General features: G+C 40.6%; 1 protein-coding gene across 2 annotated transcripts in view; it reads right to left on the reverse strand.

Moving 5' to 3' along the window:
- The window catches only part of LOXHD1 (lipoxygenase homology PLAT domains 1), a 176822-nt gene that overhangs the window by 2984 nt on the left and 152523 nt on the right, over nucleotides 1–21315 (reverse strand). For both annotated transcript variants that reach the window (XM_072132870.1, XM_072132875.1), the window contains 9 exons: nucleotides 20117–20255; nucleotides 18745–18953; nucleotides 18464–18649; nucleotides 18234–18361; nucleotides 17365–17482; nucleotides 16906–17083; nucleotides 14881–15066; nucleotides 1658–1828; nucleotides 1422–1560 (listed from right to left, as the gene is read on the reverse strand). In XM_072132870.1, the coding sequence (XP_071988971.1) occupies nucleotides 1422–1560; nucleotides 1658–1828; nucleotides 14881–15066; nucleotides 16906–17083; nucleotides 17365–17482; nucleotides 18234–18361; nucleotides 18464–18649; nucleotides 18745–18953; nucleotides 20117–20255 (1454 nt within the window). The remainder of the gene's footprint in view (nucleotides 1–1421; nucleotides 1561–1657; nucleotides 1829–14880; nucleotides 15067–16905; nucleotides 17084–17364; nucleotides 17483–18233; nucleotides 18362–18463; nucleotides 18650–18744; nucleotides 18954–20116; nucleotides 20256–21315) is intronic.

Here is a 21315-nt window from a genome sequence, read left to right on the forward strand (position 1 = left end):
TGTATTATCCCTGTACTGTGACATCACTGTGTGTATTATCCCTGTACTGTGACATCACTGTGTGTATTATCCCTGTACTGTGACATCACTGTGTGTATTATCTATGTACTGTGACATCACTGTGTGTATTATCCCTGTACTGTGACATCACTGTGTGTATTATCCCTGTACTGTGACATCACTGTGTGTATTATCTCTGTACTGTGACATCACTGTGTGTATTATCCCCTGTACTGTGACATCACTGTGTGTATTATCTCTGTACTGTGACATCACTGTGTGTATTATCCCTGTACTGTGACATCACTGTGTGTATTATCCCTGTACTGTGACATCACTGTGTATTATCTCTGTACTGTGACATCACTGTGTGTATTATCCCTGTACTGTAACATCGCTGTGTGTATTATCCCTGTACTGTGACATCACTGTGTGTATTATCCTGTACTGTGACATCGCTGTGTGTATTATCTCTGTACTGTGACATCACTGTGTGTATTATCTCTGTACTGTGACACCACTGTGTGTATTATCCCTGTACTGTGACATCACTGTGTGTATTATCCCTGTACTGTGACATCACTGTGTGTATTAACTCTGTACTGTGACATCACTGTGTGTATTATCCCTGTACTGTGACATCACTGTGTGTATTAGCCCTGTACTGTGACATCACTGTGTGTATTATCTCTGTACTGTGACATCACTGTGTGTATTATCCCTGTACTGTGACATCACTGTGTGTATTATCTCTGTACTGTGACACCACTGTGTGTATTATCCCTGTACTGTGACATCACTGTGTGTATTATCCCTGTACTGTGACATCACTGTGTGTATTAACTCTGTACTGTGACATCACTGTGTGTATTATCCCTGTACTGTGACATCACTGTGTGTATTAGCCCTGTACTGTGACATCACTGTGTGTATTATCTCTGTACTGTGACATCACTGTGTGTATTATCCCTGTACTGTGACATCACTGTGTGTATTATCCCTGTACTGTGACATCGCTGTGTGTATTATCTCTGTACTGTGACATCACTATTTGTATTATCCCTGTACTGTGACATCGCTGTGTGTATTATCTCTGAACTGTGACATCACTGTGTGTATTATCCCTGTACTGCGACATCACTGTGTGTATTATCCTGTACTGTGACATCACTGTGTGTATTATTCCTGTACTGTGACATCACTGTGTGTATTATCCCTGTACTGTGACATCACTGTGTATATTATCCCTGTACTGTGACATCACTGTGTGTATTATCCCTGTACTGTGACATCACTGTGTGTATTATCCCTGTACTGTGACATCACTGTGTGTATTATCCCTGTACTGTGACTTATACTCGGGTTGGCTTATACTTGAGTATATACAGTACTACACAGTCAGTAAATAGAACCCGACTCACTGTGCGAATCTCCTCTTCTTGGAGGAGTTTTCCATCATCAGCTCCTTAGATCTTCCCTTCTTCCCCTCTAGAATTATCCAGACATTCTCCTTGGTTTCGGCATCTTCTCTGTCACTTGTTACAGTCACAATCTCATAAGCTGCAGGAAGCACAATAAAAGTCACCCAAAACCTGCCGCTACCACCTAACCACCTGTGCCGCTCCATGACACATGGCAGAAGCTCCGGTCTACTCACATGTCCGTTCCTTCAGGTCCAGGATATCATTGTTGGCACAGGCGAGCTCTCGGATGATTTGCTTGTCATCTGCGTTCTTGGCCAACCACCGGTCACATTGGAAGCGGAAGCTCTTGCTCATAGTCTCATCTTTAACATCAATGTACTCCAGATGCCACCCAGGGCCAATGCCTTCAAAGATACAAGAGGTAAGGGTGTCTAAGGTCTAGTAGGTCCACCATAAATGAAACCCAAGTAGGGTGAAGCCATCCAGAGCCAAAGCCTTCAAAGATACAAGAGGTAAGGTGTGTAAAGTCTACTAGGTCCACCATAAAGGAAACCCAAATAGGGTGAAACCACCTAGGACCATTGCCTTCAAAGATACAAGACGTAAGGTGTGTAAGGTCTAGTAGGTCCACCATAAAGAAGACGAAGAAGCCAGGGATATAATAACCACAAGTAATAACTGTAGTGTCTGGAAGGAACCCCAAGTAGAGTAAAGCCATCCAGAGCCAAAGCCTTCAAAGATACAAGAGGTAAGGTGTGTAAAGGCTACTAGGTTCACCATAAAGAACATGAAGAAGCAATAGATATATTAACCACAGGTGGTAACTGTAGTGTCTGGAAGGAACCCCAAGTAGAGTAAAGCCATCCAGGGCCAATGCCTTCAAAGATACAAGAGGTAAGGGTGTGTAAGGTCTAGTAGGTCCACCATAAAGGAAACCCAAGTAGGGTGAAGCCATCCAGGACCAATGCCTTCAAAGACACAAGAGGTAAGGGTGTCTAAGGTCTAGTAGGTCCACAATAAAGAAGACGATGAAGCCAGAGATATGTTACCCACAAGTAATAACTGTAGTGTCTGGAAGGAAACCCAAGTAGGGTGAAGCCTAGTCTACCAGGTCTACCATAAAGACGATGAAGAAGACATAGATACATTAACCAAGGAGGGGGATAACACAGGAGTCTTTGGTATTTTGGCCACATAATTGTCCCCTATTGACCAAGGTCACCATGGATTTTATGGGGATTAAGTAGAGACAGGTAAAGTGCTAAATAGGGTTAGGTCCAACTTCTCAACTCCAATGGAAGGAGCTTTAGCACAAGGTTTCATGGTGGTTCGTCCTGTGGGTGTGAAGTCTATACACCTCACGTTTAGACGTGACCAATATTTTTTGATTCCTGGTCTTGATGCTTCACCTAGAAGAATGTAGGGGACCCGATTCAGCTTGATAACAATAGGGAGTTAAGAAGTAGACAACCCCTTTCCATTACAACATTAAGGTACATCATAGAGGAAGGTCCCCAAAATACAGAATCCATGGTCTTATTGTTCTCGGATGGCCTCCTGTACATATAGCGCCTCCCTGAGGGGCAGGTGACATACTACTCCATGTTGGGGTGACATATCACTGGATGGCAAAGTGGAGGTTAATCTTCAGAGAAGATGGTCAGGAAGGGTTAATCGTGCCCAGCTGTACAATGTCTCGGGGTGAGGGGTGTTCTGGGAGCTGAAGTTTTGTTATCATCTTAGGAATTTACTAATTTAAACAAGAAATGTGGAATTCGGTGCCAGATCCAAATTATGTAAATTCTATGGTTTTCTTAAAGGGATTCTCCTCTAGACTGTATCTGTAGATGCAATTGCCATGCTCAAGGGAGCTTACAGAGATAGAACATCACAAGTCACCGGGCCTGGGGCAACAGAGCACAGGAGACGCCCCGCACCAGACGCGTCATGGACCCCAGGAACCAACTTCATCATCAGGTACAAAACTTGTTCTTTTGAGTATTCCTGAGGTCCAATTCTCAAGTCCATCTAGAAATCACCGAACCCCTGATTCTAATCTCTGACCAGTGGCATAACTTGAAGCTGTCAGTGCCCAGTGCAAAATGGGGGGCATAGGGGGCAGTATTATAGTAGTTATATTCCTGTACATAGGGGGCAGTATTATAGTAGTTATATTCTTGTGCATAGGGGGCAGTATTATAGTAGTTATATTCTTGTACATAGGGGGCGGTATTATAGTAGTTATATTCTAGTACATAGGGGGCAGTATTATAGTAGTTATATTCCTGTACATAGGGGGCAGTATTATAGTAGTTATATTCCTGTACATAGGGGGCAGTATTATAGTAGTTATATTCTTGTGCATAGGGGGCAGTATTATAGTAGTTATATTCTTGTACATAGGGGGCGGTATTATAGTAGTTATATTCTAGTACATAGGGGGCAGTATTATAGTAGTTATATTCCTGTACATAGAGGGCAGTATTATAGTAGTTATATTCTTGTACATAGGGGGCAGTATTATAGTAGTTATATTCCTGTACATAGGGGGCAGTATTATAGTAGTTATATTCCTGTACATAGGGGGCAGTATTATAGTAGTTATATTCTTGTACATAGGGAGCAGTATTATAGTAGTTATATTCCTGTACATAGGGGGCAGTATTATAGTAGTTATATTCCTGTACATAGGGGGCAGTATTATAGTAGTTATATTCTTGTGCATAGGGGGCAGTATTATAGTAGTTATATTCTTGTACATAGGGGGCAGTATTATAGTAGTTATATTCTTGTACATAGGGGGCAGTATTATAGTAGTTATATTCCTGTACATAGGGGGCAGTATTACAGTAGTTATATTCTTGTACATAGGGGACGGTATTATAGTAGTTATATTCCTGTACATAGGGGGCAGTATTATAGTAGTTATATTCGTGTGCATAGGGGGCAGTATTATAGTAGTTATATTCTTGTACATAGGGGGCAGTATTATAGCAGTTATATTCTTGTGCATAGGGGACAGTATTATAGTAGTTATATTCCTTTACATAGGGGGCAGTATTATAGTAGTTATATTCTTGTACATAGGGGGCAGTATTATAGCAGTTATATTCTTGTACATAGGGGACAGTATTATAGTAGTTATATTCTTGTGCATAGGGGGCAGTATTATAGTAGTTATATTCCTGTACATAGGGGGCAGTATTATAGTAGTTATATTCTTGTACATAGGGAGCAGTATTATAGTAGTTATATTCCTGTACATAGGGGGCAGTATTATAGTAGTTATATTCCTGTACATAGGGGGCAGTATTATAGTAGTTATATTCTTGTGCATAGGGGGCAGTATTATAGTAGTTATATTCTTGTACATAGGGGGCAGTATTATAGTAGTTATATTCTTGTACATAGGGGGCAGTATTATAGTAGTTATATTCCTGTACATAGGGGGCAGTATTACAGTAGTTATATTCTTGTACATAGGGGACGGTATTATAGTAGTTATATTCCTGTACATAGGGGGCAGTATTATAGTAGTTATATTCGTGTGCATAGGGGGCAGTATTATAGTAGTTATATTCTTGTACATAGGGGGCAGTATTATAGCAGTTATATTCTTGTGCATAGGGGACAGTATTATAGTAGTTATATTCCTTTACATAGGGGGCAGTATTATAGTAGTTATATTCTTGTACATAGGGGGCAGTATTATAGCAGTTATATTCTTGTACATAGGGGACAGTATTATAGTAGTTATATTCTTGTACATAGGGGGCAGTATTATAGTAGTTATATTCCTGTACATAGGGGACAGTATTATAGTAGTTATATTCTTGTACATAGGGGGCAGTATTATAGTAGTTATATTCTTGTACATAGGGGGCAGTATTATAGTAGTTATATTCTTGTACATAGGGGGCAGTATTATAGCAGTTATATTCCTGTACATAGGGGCAGTATTATAGTAGTTATATTCCTGTACATAGGGGGCAGTATTATAGTAGTTATATTCTTGTACATAGGTAGCAGTATTATAGTAGTTATATTCCTGTACATAGGGGGCAGTATTATAGTAGTTATATTCTTGTACATAGGGGGCAGTATTATAGTAGTTATATTCTTGTACATAGGGGGCAGTATTATAGTAGTTATATTCCTGTACATAGGGGGCAGTATTATAGTAGTTATATTCTTGTACATAGAGGGCAGTATTATAGTAGTTATATTCTTGTACATAGGGGTCAGTATTATAGAAGTTATATTCCTGTACATAGGGGCAGTATTATAGTAGTTATATTCTTGTACATAGGGGCAGTATTATAGTAGTTATATTCCTGTACATAGGGGGCAGTATTATAGTAGTTATATTCTTGTACATAGGGGCAGTATTATAGTAGTTATATTCCTGTACATAGGGGGCAGTATTATAGTAGTTATATTCGTGTGCATAGGGGGCAGTATTATAGTAGTTATATTCTTGTACATAGGGGGCAGTATTATAGCAGTTATATTCTTGTGCATAGGGGACAGTATTATAGTAGTTATATTCCTTTACATAGGGGGCAGTATTATAGTAGTTATATTCTTGTACATAGGGGGCAGTATTATAGCAGTTATATTCTTGTACATAGGGGACAGTATTATAGTAGTTATATTCTTGTACATAGGGGGCAGTATTATAGTAGTTATATTCCTGTACATAGGGGACAGTATTATAGTAGTTATATTCTTGTACATAGGGGGCAGTATTATAGCAGTTATATTCCTGTACATAGGGGCAGTATTATAGTAGTTATATTCCTGTACATAGGGGGCAGTATTATAGTAGTTATATTCTTGTACATAGGTAGCAGTATTATAGTAGTTATATTCCTGTACATAGGGGCAGTATTATAGTAGTTATATTCCTGTACATAGGGGGCAGTATAATAGTAGTTATATTCCTGTACATAGGGGGCAGTATTATAGTAGTTATATTCCTGTACATAGGGGGCAGTATTATAGTAGTTATATTCCTGTACATAGGGGGCAGTATTATAGTAGTTATATTCCTGTACATAGGGGGCAGTATTATAGTAGTTATATTCCTGTACATAGGGGGCAGTATTATAGTAGTTATATTCCTGTACATAGGGGGCAGTATTATAGTAGTTATATCCCTGTACATAGGGGCAGTATTATAGTAGTTATATCCCTGTACATAGGGGCAGTATTATAGTAGTTATATTCTTGTACATAGGGGAAGTATTATAGTAGTTATATTCCTGTACATAGGGGGCAGTATTATAGTAGTTATATTCTTGTACATAGGGGGCAGTATTATAGTAGTTATATTCTTGTACATAGGGGGCAGTATTATAGCAGTTATATTCTTGTACATAGGGGACAGTATTATAGTAGTTATATTCTTGTACATAGGGGGCAGTATTATAGTAGTTATATTCCTGTACATAGGGGCAGTATTATAGTAGTTATATTCCTGTACATAGGGGCAGTATTATAGTAGTTATATTCTTGTACATAGGGGGCAGTATTATAGTAGTTATATTCTTGTACATAGGGGCAGTATTATAGTAGTTATATTCTTGTACATAGGGGGCAGTATTATAGCAGTTATATTCTTGTACATAGGGGGCAGTATTATAGTAGTTATATTCTTGTACATAGGGGCAGTATTATAGCAGTTATATTCTTGTACATAGGGGGCAGTATTATAGCAGTTATATTCTTGTACATAGGAGGCAGGATTATAGTAGTTATATTCCTGTACATAGGGGGCAGTATTATAGTAGTTATATTCCTGTACATAGGGGGCAGTATTATAGTAGTTATATTCTTGTACATAGGGGGTAGTATTATAGTAGTTATATTCTTGTACATAGGGGACAGTATTATAGGAGTTATATTCCTGTACACAGGGGGCAGTATTATAGTAGTTATATTCTTGTACATAGGGGGCAGTATTATAGTAGTTATATTCTTGTACATAGGGGGCACTATTATAGTAGTTATATTCCTGTACATAGGGGGCAGTATTATAGTAGTTATATTCCTGTACATAGGGGGCAGTATTATAGTAGTTATATTCTTGTACATAGGGGGCAGTATTATAGTAGTTATATTCTTGTACATAGGGGAAGTATTATAGTAGTTATATTCCTGTACATAGGGGGCAGTATTATAGTAGTTATATTCTTGTACATAGGGGGCAGTATTATAGTAGTTATATTCCTGTACATAGGGGGCAGTATTATAGTAGTTATATTCTTGTACATAGGGGGCAGTATTATAGTAGTTATATTCTTGTACTTAGGAGGCAGTATTATAGTAGTTATATTCCTGTACATAGGGGGTAGTATTATAGTAGTTATATTCTTGTACATAGGGGACAGTATTATAGGAGTTATATTCCTGTACACAGGGGGCAGTATTATAGTAGTTATATTCTTGTACATAGGGGGCAGTATTATAGTAGTTATATTCTTGTACATAGGGGGCACTATTATAGTAGTTATATTCCTGTACATAGGGGGCAGTATTTTAGTAGTTATATTCCTGTACATAGGGGGCAGTATTATAGTAGTTATATTCTTGTACATAGGGGGCAGTATTATAGTAGTTATATTCTTGTACATAGGGGAAGTATTATAGTAGTTATATTCCTGTACATAGGGGGCAGTATTATAGTAGTTATATTCTTGTACATAGGGGGCAGTATAATAGTAGTTATATTCCTGTACATAGGGGGCAGTATTATAGTAGTTATATTCCTGTACATAGGGGGCAGTATTATAGTAGTTATATCCCTGTACATAGGGGCAGTATTATAGTAGTTATATCCCTGTACATAGGGGCAGTATTATAGTAGTTATATTCTTGTACATAGGGGAAGTATTATAGTAGTTATATTCCTGTACATAGGGGGCAGTATTATAGTAGTTATATTCTTGTACATAGGGGGCAGTATTATAGTAGTTATATTCTTGTACATAGGGGGCAGTATTATAGCAGTTATATTCTTGTACATAGGGGACAGTATTATAGTAGTTATATTCTTGTACATAGGGGACAGTATTATAGTAGTTATATTCCTGTACATAGGGGCAGTATTATAGTAGTTATATTCCTGTACATAGGGGCAGTATTATAGTAGTTATATTCTTGTACATAGGGGGCAGTATTATAGTAGTTATATTCTTGTACATAGGGGCAGTATTATAGTAGTTATATTCTTGTACATAGGGGGCAGTATTATAGCAGTTATATTCTTGTACATAGGGGGCAGTATTATAGTAGTTATATTCTTGTACATAGGGGCAGTATTATAGTAGTTATATTCTTGTACATAGGGGGCAGTATTATAGCAGTTATATTCTTGTACATAGGAGGCAGGATTATAGTAGTTATATTCCTGTACATAGGGGGCAGTATTATAGTAGTTATATTCCTGTACATAGGGGGCAGTATTATAGTAGTTATATTCCTGTACATAGGGGGCAGTATTATAGTAGTTACATTCCTGTACATTGGGGCAGTATTATAGTAGTTACATTCCTGTACATTGGGGCAGTATTATAGTAGTTATATTCCTGTACATAGGGGGCAGTATTATAGTAGTTATATTCCTGTACATAGGGGGCAGTATTATAGTAGTTATATTCCTGTACATAGGGGGCAGTATTATAGTAGTTATATTCCTGTACATAGGGGGCAGTATTATAGTAGTTATATTCCTGTACATAGGGGGCAGTATTATAGTAGTTATATTCCTGTACATAGGGGGCAGTATTATAGTAGTTATATTCTTGTACATAGGGGGTAGTATTATAGTAGTTATATTCTTGTACATAGGGGACAGTATTATAGGAGTTATATTCCTGTACACAGGGGGCAGTATTATAGTAGTTATATTCTTGTACATAGGGGGCAGTATTATAGTAGTTATATTCTTGTACATAGGGGGCACTATTATAGTAGTTATATTCCTGTACATAGGGGGCAGTATTATAGTAGTTATATTCCTGTACATAGGGGGCAGTATTATAGTAGTTATATTCTTGTACATAGGGGGCAGTATTATAGTAGTTATATTCTTATACATAGGGGAAGTATTATAGTAGTTATATTCCTGTACATAGGGGGCAGTATTATAGTAGTTATATTCTTGTACATAGGGGGCAGTATTATAGTAGTTATATTCCTGTACATAGGGGGCAGTATTATAGTAGTTATATTCTTGTACATAGGGGGCAGTATTATAGTAGTTATATTCTTGTACTTAGGAGGCAGTATTATAGTAGTTATATTCCTGTACATAGGGGGTAGTATTATAGTAGTTATATTCTTGTACATAGGGGACAGTATTATAGGAGTTATATTCCTGTACACAGGGGGCAGTATTATAGTAGTTATATTCTTGTACATAGGGGGCAGTATTATAGTAGTTATATTCTTGTACATAGGGGGCACTATTATAGTAGTTATATTCCTGTACATAGGGGGCAGTATTATAGTAGTTATATTCCTGTACATAGGGGGCAGTATTATAGTAGTTATATTCTTGTACATAGGGGGCAGTATTATAGTAGTTATATTCTTGTACATAGGTGAAGTATTATAGTAGTTATATTCCTGTACATAGGGGGCAGTATTATAGTAGTTATATTCTTGTACATAGGGGGCAGTATTATAGTAGTTATATTCCTGTACATAGGGGGCAGTATTATAGTAGTTATATTCTTGTACATAGGGGGCAGTATTATAGTAGTTATATTCTTGTACTTAGGAGGCAGTATTATAGTAGTTATATTCCTGTACATAGGGGGCAGTATTATAGTAGTTATATTCCTGTACATAGGGGGCAGTATTATAGTAGTTATATTCCTGTACATAGGGGACAGTATTATAGGAGTTATATTCCTGTACACAGGGGGCAGTATTATAGTAGTTATATTGTTGTACATAGGGGGCAGTATTATAGTAGTTATATTGTTGTACATAGGGGGCAGTATTATAGTAGTTATATTCCTGTACATAGGGGGCAGTATTATAGTAGTTATATTCCTGTACATGGGGGGCAGTATTATAGTAGTTATATTCCTGTACATAGGGGGCAGTATTATAGTAGTTATATTCTTGTACATAGGGGGCAGTATTATAGTAGTTATATTCCTGTACACAGGGGGCAGTATTATAGTAGTTATATTCTTGTACATAGGGGGCAGTATAATAGAATTTATATTCCTGTACATAGGGAGCAGTATTATAGTACTGCAGTTATATTCTTGTACATAGAAACAGCAAACTTTTAACCTTCTAAAACAAATGCAGATTTACCTTGAATTACTTGTCTCATCCAGGCTTTAGGTAATGGTCAAGTTTTCCATAAAACCTTCACGGAATAATTTCCATTTTAATATATTGCCCTTCATATAACAAAGAGATTCTGCAATGTATTAGCTCCAATAACTAAGCAGACATCAGAGATGTCTCTGGAATTGATGCATTTGATAAGTATAAAATCGCTGACATGACTTATTCTGCAGCCGCCACTTTTAAAAGTTTCCCATTCACTTGAAACTTTTCACTGTTTTCCTGAAATATTAATTTTCCTGGGAGCGGTTCGTGGTCTGCCAAGTTACTAATAAATCTGCCGAGCCATTGTTCTATCGGCAGACAGATACAATATGCAAATCCGGCTCAGCCCTGGTGGGAATCTGGGATAACAAGCGCAGCCCCACCCCCCTGCACCCCCCCCCCCATTATCTCCTGACTCCTGCTTATCATATAAATGCAGCACAAAGTGGATAAAGCTCCCGGAATAGAACAGACACCAAAGATAAAGACGTCTGGATAAAGTTGCGCCCTCCTCCCATATTACTTCTAAACCGGCGCCCCCCCCCCCCTCCGTCCTGAAAGCGGTGACTAATGTCACACAATAACGTGTCCTGTAGCAGCGGACGGCGGCTTTGTGTCCGATATAATACATACATCGCATCAACAGCACAAATGACACAGGCAAGCGAAGGAACAAGGAGAACGAAGAACGGAGACAAGTCTCTGGAGATAAAAGACAAGAGGCATCAAAGAAAGATGGGAAAAAAAATATGGAAGATGAAAGACGGAGAGACAGAAAGTCGGTGTAACAAGCTGTGATCTCCAGCGGTGAAAGCATAACAATATAAAAAAAATTTAAAAAATGTATAAAAAAAAAGATAAACTAAGAAAAGAAGATGAAAGGTTTTCTTTCTATATACATTGGGGCAAATTTACTAAGAACAGTGCAGTATGTACTATGTGCAGTGTATACTATGTGCGGTGTATACTATGTGCAGGGTGTACTATGTGCAGTGTATACTATGTGCAGTGTATACTATGTGCAGTGTGTACTATGTGCAGTGTGTACTATGTGCGGTGTATACTATGTGCAGGATGTACTATGTGCAGGATGTACTATGTGCGGTGTATACTATGTGCGGTGTATACTATGTGCAGGATGTACTATGTGCAGGATGTACTATGTGCAGTGTGTACTATGTGCGGTGTATACTATGTGCAGTGTATACTATGTGCAGGATGCACTATGTGCAGTGTGTACTATGTGCAGTGTGTACTATGTGCAGTGTGTACTATGTGCAGTGTGTACTATGTGCAGTGTATACTATGTGCAGTGTATACTATGTGCAGTGTATACTATGTGCAGGATGCACTATGTGCAGTGTGTACTATGTGCAGTGTGTACTATGTGCAGTGTGTACTATGTGCAGTGTGTACTATGTGTAGTGTCCTGTGCAGGGTGTACTATGTGCGGTGTATACTATGTGCAGGATGTACTATGTGCAGGATGTACTATGTGCGGTGTATACTATGTGCGGTGTATACTATGTGCAGTGTGTACTATGTGCAGGGTGTACTATGTGCAGGGTGTACTATGTGCAGGGTGTACTATGTAATGTAATGTAATATAAAAAAAATAAAAAAATGTATAAAAAAAAGATAAACTAAGAAAAGAAGATGAAAGGTTTTCTTTCTATATACATTGGGGCAAATATACTAAGAACAGTGCAGTATGTACTATGTGCAGTGTATACTATGTGCAGGATGTACTATGTGCAGGATGTACTATGTGCAGGATGTACTATGTGCAGGATGTACTATGTGCAGTGTGTACTATGTGCAGTGTGTACTATGTGCAGTGTGTAGTATGTGCAGTGTGTACTATGTGTAGTGTCCTGTGCAGGGTGTACTATGTGCAGGGTGTACTATGTGCAGGGTGTACTATGTGCAGGATGTACTATGTGCAGGATGTACTATGTGCAGGATGTACTATGTGCCGTGTGTACTATGTGCAGTGTGTACTATGTGCAGTGTGTACTATGTGCAGTGTACTATGTGTAGTGTCCTGTGCAGGGTGTACTATGTGAAGTGTGTATTATGTGCAGGGTGTACTATGTGTAGGGTGTACTATGTGCAGGGTGTGTACTATGTGCAGGGTGTGTACTATGTGCAGGGTGTTTACTATGTGCAGGGTGTGTACTATGTGCATTGTGTACTATGTGCAGTGTCCTGTGTACTATGTGCAGGGTTTACTATGTGCATTTTGCACTATGTTCAGGGTGCACTATGTGCAGGGTGTACTATGTGCATTGGGTACTATGTTCAGCGTCCTGTGTACTATGTGCAGTTACCAGTGTATAGTGCAGTGTTTACTATGTGCAGTGTCCTGTTTATAGTGCAGTGTTTACTATGTGCAGTGTCCTGTTTATAGTGCAGTGTGTACTATGTGCAGTGTGTACTATGTGCAGTGTGTACTATGTGCAGTGTGTACTATGTGCAGTGTGTACTATGTGCAGTGTCCTGTTTATAGTGCAGTGTGTACTATGTGCAGTGTGTACTATGTGCAGTGTGTACTATGTGCAGTGTGTACTATGTGCAGTGTCCTGGATACTGTAGCGCAGACACTTCTTAAAGGCGTTATTCGGGTGTTAAAAAATACTGATGGCCAGGCTGGGGAGGGCTAGTTAAATATAATAAACATCTACTAACCTCCTCCGGCGCTGCCGATGTCCCGCGCTGCAGTCTGTCTTCTCTGTGCGCCGGTTTGTATACAGGGGCGCACAGGGAGCTTCATCGCGGACCGGAAGTTCCCTGTGCGCGGCTTCTGTGCCCCTGTAAACAAACAGGGGCACGGATCGCAGGAACCCCCGGTGCAGGACATCGGCGGCACCGGACGAGGTAAGTACATGTTTATTATGTTTAACTAGCCCACCCCAGCCCAGCCCTCAGTAATATTTAACAGCCGGATAATCCCTTTAAATACCTGTGCAAGGAGGTTTCACATAAAAGAACGCACAAAGTCTGAGAGAAGACTGGCGCTAAGCCCTTAGTAAATGTGCCCCATAATTTCTGGACATTATACAGTTGTGGTCAGCTACAGGATCCCCATCCTGGTGTTATAAGACTAGAGTTTAGTCATCGTGTCAAGGGGTTTCGTTTTAGGTATCCCAGAGACGAGAACTCTTTTAAGTGACGCAATACAGATTAGATGACGATTTTGCCACATTCAATAATTTGGACAAGTTTTACTAACATCTAATTATTTGGAGCCTCTCCTAATGACAATGACGAATAAGGATTGGGCGAGATGGAATTCAATCTACGGGTATATTTTTATTGGAGCCTTAAAGGGAACCTATTAGTCAAACTAACCCACACTAACTAAACACATCTTTGAAAACTGCCATCATACACAACTATCCCTATATTGTTCCTCCCCATGCCTGTAAAGTCCGATCATAACGTTGACTCACCATCTATGCAAATAACCCCATGTGAGGCCGATTATCGTCTTTCCTTTCCCTCATATTTATGTCCTTCCGGCTCAGCGGTGCCTCTGGAATGACAGAGACGCTGGCTGCGTGACTGTGTTACTCACTGAAGAGAATTCCAGAGGGAGGGGTGAAAGAGGGAACCGAATTTCTCTTCAGTGAGTTGTTTCACACAACCAGAGTATCTCTTATTCCTGAAGAGCGGTGAATAATGTAGCCGAACCGAGTTTTCTTAGCTGAAGCTGAAAGAAGACTTCTTGTCATCAGGAAACTGAAGGTGCAGCTGAGCTAGAAGAACATGAATATGTATAGATGGTATTTGCAGGCATGGGGAAGAACAATATAGGGATAGTTATACTATTGTATGATACCAGTTTTCAAAAATATGTTTAGTTTGTGTGGGTTACCTTATCGGCCAGGTTCCCTTTAAGCCACGGTCTCAGTTGTCAGACCCCATTGGTGACCCCCCACCCTAACAATTGTTAGAAAACTTTACGTAGTCGGAAACTGAACCTTCAGCCAATCCTGTCAAAAATTTGCCTGAATCTTTTTTGTTTGTTTTTTTTGTAATTATATTTAGTGTGTGTTCTTGATATAAAGTGAAGATTGTAACGTGAGTCCATCCTTACCGGAGTTATCGTGCCACACTCGCACTTTGCACAGATCTCCCAAGCTCAGCAGGTCTGGAAATCGGAAAACATCCATCTGATTCCTCTCAAACTTGTTGGAGTTATTGGACTGTTTCAGGGCGAGTGTCCCGCTGTCTCCATTCTCTCCAAAGATCACGAGAAAGACGTTGGCATCCGTACCGGCTCCTGTAAGGAAAGGGTTAACCGGAATGGGGTATTTTTTCATTAATATTTGTCATATTATTAAAGGGATTTGGTCACTACCCAATAAGGAAATCAAACAAAAATGCAAACTACTAACGGTTAAACTTTTAACCGATTATTAAATACAACTTGTCCTGCAAAAAACAAGCCCTCGCATGAGTATTTCAATGGAATTTACAAAATTAGGGCTCTTGAAAGTTCTCATCAAGGCCTTTTTTGGTTAATTTTCTCTTCGGTGACGTGGACGTTTCTTTTCTCTACATCCAGGCCCTCGGTTTGTGTTTCATGGGCTCTGCTGAGAGGTGACTGCACTTTAATATGTTTAACTGGAGATATTTGAGCAGAAAGAAGCCGTTTTTATGAAATCCTCTGGTGTGTTTTCTAACGTAATTGCTCCTCTCCGCAGCCACTTTGTGCAGTATTAGGAGTTATATTGTTGCTTTGTGGTTTCTCATCTTCGTGGTTATTCCCCTGATGACCAGTTCTAGAAAAATGTCTTTATAACAATATACAGCAGTGTATTATCCTTGTGCTCAAACACTTCCCAGCTACGACTTCACCAGGAACCAGCGACTGAATACGTGACTTTCCACTTCTAAAAATGTTTAACTCTTTATAGGTCCGACATTGTTTAGATATAAAATATATATGGTATCTCAGCTGCTCAGCTGCAACTCAATCATCCCATTAGCCAACTGTAAAGCTTCCTTGGGGCTGAATTTCTCTGCCAGTGATTTGAATTACCTACCTGCGTGCTTCATTTGGTGGATTTGGATTTAAGTTGCATACCTTCAGACTTTGTTCTCTAACCCCTACTTGCCTCCTGACTCTGTAATACATTGTCACCGGGCTGTGACTTTGGTTTGATCCTCTGAATACTTATTCTCTGGATTTGCTTGGTTTACTGACTTTGGCTTTGCCTTCTTGCTATTCCTCACAGTGATCAAGCAATTGGTGGTCATCATCTAAAGTGGATGTTACATATACAAAGCAGTTTTGTGGGGTGGAGGGGGTACGTTGTATCAGAGCTCATGCCCCTCCCCCTGCCCCCCCCCCCTCCTGACCTGACAGGATCATAGTGGTCAGAGCTTTTTTTTTCTGATACATAAAAATTCCTTCAAAATATACAATTCTGACTGCCAGAAGACACCACTAGAGGGTGCTCACTGATGAACTATATTCATTACGGAGGATATCCGATAATAGAAATTACATGTCCTTGAACAGCGTGTACTTAAAGCCATAATCTACTATCAAAATCCATCATGATGAATCAGGGGCACTGACTTATAGATCCAGGCACTGACTGTGGTCTTATATTTGTTATCCATGACCTCCTACCATCTAAAATGAACTTTTAAAATTATGCAAATGAGCCGGAGGGACACTTCCATGCTGTAGCTTCATAGGCTGTTAGACTGTGCAGGAAAACTTCCCCCCTTCCACTGTGTAAGATTACAGCAGACAGAGTGAGGGGGAGACAGTGTAATAGCTTGTTAGGCTACAGCACAGAGGGGCTCTGGTAACACCCCCAGAGCCTTTAGAAGTGACAACTTCATGTAGGACTGCAATACAGAAGCGGTGGAAGAGAAGTTAACTACACACCTCCTTATTAAAGGGGTTGTTCAGTATAGAAAAAGCATTTTATGACAACGTTGACTTGGCCAGTGTTCAAAACGCCAGTCTTAACGAATCCCCCCACCCCCCATCGTTTCCAATTCTAATGGGTGTCTCGGATCATATCGCTCTCCACCAGATGATCCAGGTAGAAGAATATACAAACACTTTAAAGTAATGAAGGACATATAATTACGGACAAACCTGAGCAATCGCTAGTCTTCACTTGAATGATGTACGTGGTGGTCTCCACCATTTCTTCCTCGTCGACGACAGCGGCCAACTCACAAGAAAGACTTCTCTTCTCCCCCTTGGATTTTGAGAGCCATTCTTCGTATGTGAAGGACGTCTCCTCTTCCGTCACTGTGTTCTTCAGTATAATCTGACCAGAAGAAACATCTCCTAAACTTCTAGATTTTTAGGAGGCATCTACCTCGCTTCTGGCTCCTTCCTACATTAGTGGCCAAACTCTGACAAAGTCTATTTCAGAAGGAACCAGTACCTACTGCTCATTATGTGAATGCAATCGGTACAAAGTCAACAAGGTGCCCCCCCAGAAGACAGGTCCCTTAAAGAGGACCTGCCACCTGTCCTGGTGTCTCCTTACGCTCCTCCTCAAATCATAATTGTGATTAAAATCAAAAGTTCTAGATATTTAGTTACCGTTTCAAGAAACCATTCAGGCCGACTGCCCTTCCCATCGATCCGGATCCTCATCTTCTTGAGCGGGGCAATGTCAGCGATTTCCATGATAAATGTGTCTTTCTGGCCTCTCTCAAACCTACGGATATCAAGGGTGATAAGATTTCATTATAGATGTATGAAGCACAGAAGTTCTCCTAAAACATGGGGTTTTTTTCAGGATAGTCGTTTTTGGGTAGGTTCTCTGAGTGGTCTAGGAGGATGGGTTGTTTGGTCATGAGACTCCTCAACCCTTCTTCAACCCCAGCCCTCCTCTTCGGAGTAGCACCCGGACTGTTCCTTGGTGGACACTGGGGTTAATGCCAAGATAAATGTCTACATTGATTAAAGGTGAACTTCAAGATCAAGGAACATGAGTGTCAGATTGCACTATCCGTTGTTGTTTGAGCCAAAGTGGACTTAATGGGAGACGACCAAGGAAGACATTGCTAAAAAAGCAAATCATAAAATAGCAAGACTGGAATTTGCAAAACTACATGATGACAAGCCTCAAAGCTTCTGGAAGAAGATGAGACTAAAATCAAATTTTTTGACACGGTACATCAGCTCTATGATCGCAGACGGAAAAATGAAGCAGACTCTGAAAAGACAGAATGACACATGGAGGAGGTTCTGTTATGTTCTGGGGCGGCTTTGCTGCATCTGGCACAGGGGGTCTTGTATCTGTGCAGGGGAGAATGATATATCAAGAGATTCTACAGATTCTACACTGCGCTGCCCAGTGTCAGAAAGCTTGGGCTCAGTCATAGGTCTTGGGTCTTGCAATAGGATAATGAGCCAATAAACACCCAAGAATGGGGAAAACATTGGACTAATCTGAAGTGACTCACCTATCTCCACATTTTGGCAAAAGCATCTCCTCCGAGGCACCACTGGCACCGAAACATGTCATATAGATATTGGCATCTGTCCCACCATTAGGAATGTCCCCTGTGATGACGGTGACTTCATAAAGAATCTGGAAAAATCGGTGAAGGATATTCAGTTTCCACCATGGCTGCAGATAAATCTCTACAAGACGAATCAGTCCAAAAGGTAAAGAAATAATATCCCAGCATACCTTTTGGCCAACAGTGATGGCGGTTGCATCTAACATGTTGAATATCCGAGAGGAAAGTCCGTCGCCTCTGTCTTTGGCAAACCAACATTTGCAGGCAAAGGTGTAGAGCACTCCTTTGGTAGGCACGTTGAGTTGAATTTCTTCCACTAGCCAGCAGCTCTCAGGAGTCGCCCCATCATGGCCAAGCTATGGACACATGCGTTAGATTATCATTTATCGTTATGTCCATTATTTTGTATCTAAAAGCTATGCTTGAGGGCTTCCTAGTAAGATGTTCTCACCTCCATTCTTTTAACTTCTCCTACATCCAATCCCACGATGGAGAACTTCTCAACAGAACCAGGAGCGAAGCCCTTCTTACCCTTGGGAAGGTCAAGCCATAGGCGCTCTGTCTTTATCTTCTGGGGACCCATGATGATCACATAGGCTCGGCTTTCCGTTCCTGCATCTCGTTCCTGACCCGTGGTGATGGCAATATGGTAGGGGATCACTGCAAAACATGATGGTGTTCTTAACAGGTCCGGCAGAATTTCCCGGGACTTATCCCAAGTTATCTGGTTACAATTCTAGCAAGTTTGGACATATTCTTGTACACGAAGAGCCAAAGATAATACAATCAAAACGCCAAGTACAACTGTTGGCCAGTTGGAGGTAGTTTGTCCTAGGCTGAGTACTGCTCTATACCTTCTTGTTTCACATATTGAGGGGAAAATAAGTAGGGGTTCTGATAAAGAGAATGTTTTTTCTATTGGTAATGGATATAACTCATAAAGGAGTCAATACCAGCACCAGGGGGAGTAGTTTTGCCTGAGTGGTTAGCCCAGGAGTCCTCCCAAGCATGGCCGCCATAAGGGGGGGGTCCATTGGGAATATGTTTCTGGTACCCCCATTTTACAATAAAAGGGGGGTCCACAGGAGTCAAAGTGCCCATAACAATCCCCAGCGCCGTCCGATCCTCAATACTGTTCAGTGTTGTGTGCATCTTTAAGGTGCACACAGCGATGATCACTGGACACAGGCAGCAATGTTTCGCTGCAGCATCCCTTGAGCGTCTATGACCCAGGCGCCGTCCTGTAGCTTAGGCGACAGCACCAGGGTCATAGAGAAGGACGCCCGCACCACATCCGGTGCTATTTGAAAAGAAGAGTGTGGGATCGGGGAGGAGGCTGCAGGGAGAGGGAGAAGTTGAGTATCATTTTTTTTTACTGTGCTGGGGCTATATTTCTATATACTGAGAGGGGCATGTGCTGGGGCTATCTATATACAGTGGGATGCATGTGCTGGGGCTATATTTCTATATACTGAGAGGGGCATGTGCTGGGGCTATCTATATACAGTGGGATGCATGTGCTGGGGCTATATTTCTATATACTGAGAGGGGCATGTGCTGGGGCTATCTATATACAGTGGGATGCATGTGCTGTGGCTATCTATATACAGCGGGAGGCATGTGCTGGGGCTATCTATATACAATGGGAGGCATGTGCTGGGGCTATCTATATACAGAGTACGGAACGTCGGGTCTGCTCATCTCTGTATGTAATATAAAAAATATCCAGTTAGGGGCCCCAAAATTCTTAATGGCTGCCTGCTCCCACGTACCCAAGACAGGTCATTGTCATAGGTAGAAAATATAAATGTTTGATGCCTTACTGGGTCCTTCCTGTAAGGAACCATCGATGCTGCCTTTGGTCTTCAGGTTGCCATTATTATCCTGGCTCCTCAGGCTCAGAGAAGAACCAAAGAAACTTTTGGATGAGCTCCCGAGGCTGTTTCTATCTCCATCATAATCCTGAAATAAAATTGCAATAAAAATTAGAAGATGTCATTGATTCCTCATGATTGTACATGATACGCAGACACAGATCTTTACAGGATATAAAGTCACAATGACCCACACATCATGTTGTGTTTAAAGGACCATTTTATCATACTGGACATCTTTGAGGACCACTTGGGGTGATAATGCTCAATTTGGTCACAACACTATTTTTCATGATGTAGCTGAAGCACAATACTCACATTGCTGAGACCAGCGAGTCCGCCCGTCCGGACCAGTAGAAGGACTGATGGCGCCTGTAGTATGGTGCACACCACAGACTAATTATCATTATAAGCTAAAACTATTCATCTGCCTGGACTTTCCAGAACCAGGCTACAAAAAGGACAGGCCTATGCAACCCCTGCCCTGGCAATTCTCTGAGTATATAAAGGGAACCTGTCACCACATTGTTTCCCCCACATCTCCATAAAATCAGTTATAAACTTGGCTGTTATCTATACAGCGAGTCGAGGGGCGTGGCCTAATGCCATGTGACTAGGGTGACATCATTACAGGTCCTTTAGCCTCTTAACATTAGCAAACTGTACCCCATACACATATGTGACCACATAAAATCACAGCAGCCTCCATAGACTTCTACTCCTCTCTGTGCTGCTGCTGTGATTTCATGTGATATGATTTGCTGTGATTTCATGAGATATATGCTTGGTGTACAGTTTGCTAATGTTAACAGGCTAAAGGACCTGCGGTGATGTCACCCTGGTCACATGACATTACTGCTGCATGTTATGGGGAGGAGCTGATGGATTCAGCCCAGGAGGCCACACCCACCTTGAATCGCTATAGATATCCTTGGATACCAGGTAGAATTGTAAAATTGAATATATGGGAATCTGAAGGGAACAATTTTTACTCTGGGACATTACTCATAGATCCAGGTACTGGACTGTGGTATCTCCTTATACTTGTTATCCATGGCCTCCTTCCTTCTAAAATCTACTTTTACAATGATGCTAATGCCTGGTCCTACATACAGAGGATAAACCCATCTGACCTTCTGAATGTCCAG

This window comes from Engystomops pustulosus, chromosome 1 (genome assembly GCF_040894005.1).
Source record: "Engystomops pustulosus chromosome 1, aEngPut4.maternal, whole genome shotgun sequence".
Classification (NCBI taxonomy): domain Eukaryota; kingdom Metazoa; phylum Chordata; class Amphibia; order Anura; family Leptodactylidae; genus Engystomops; species Engystomops pustulosus.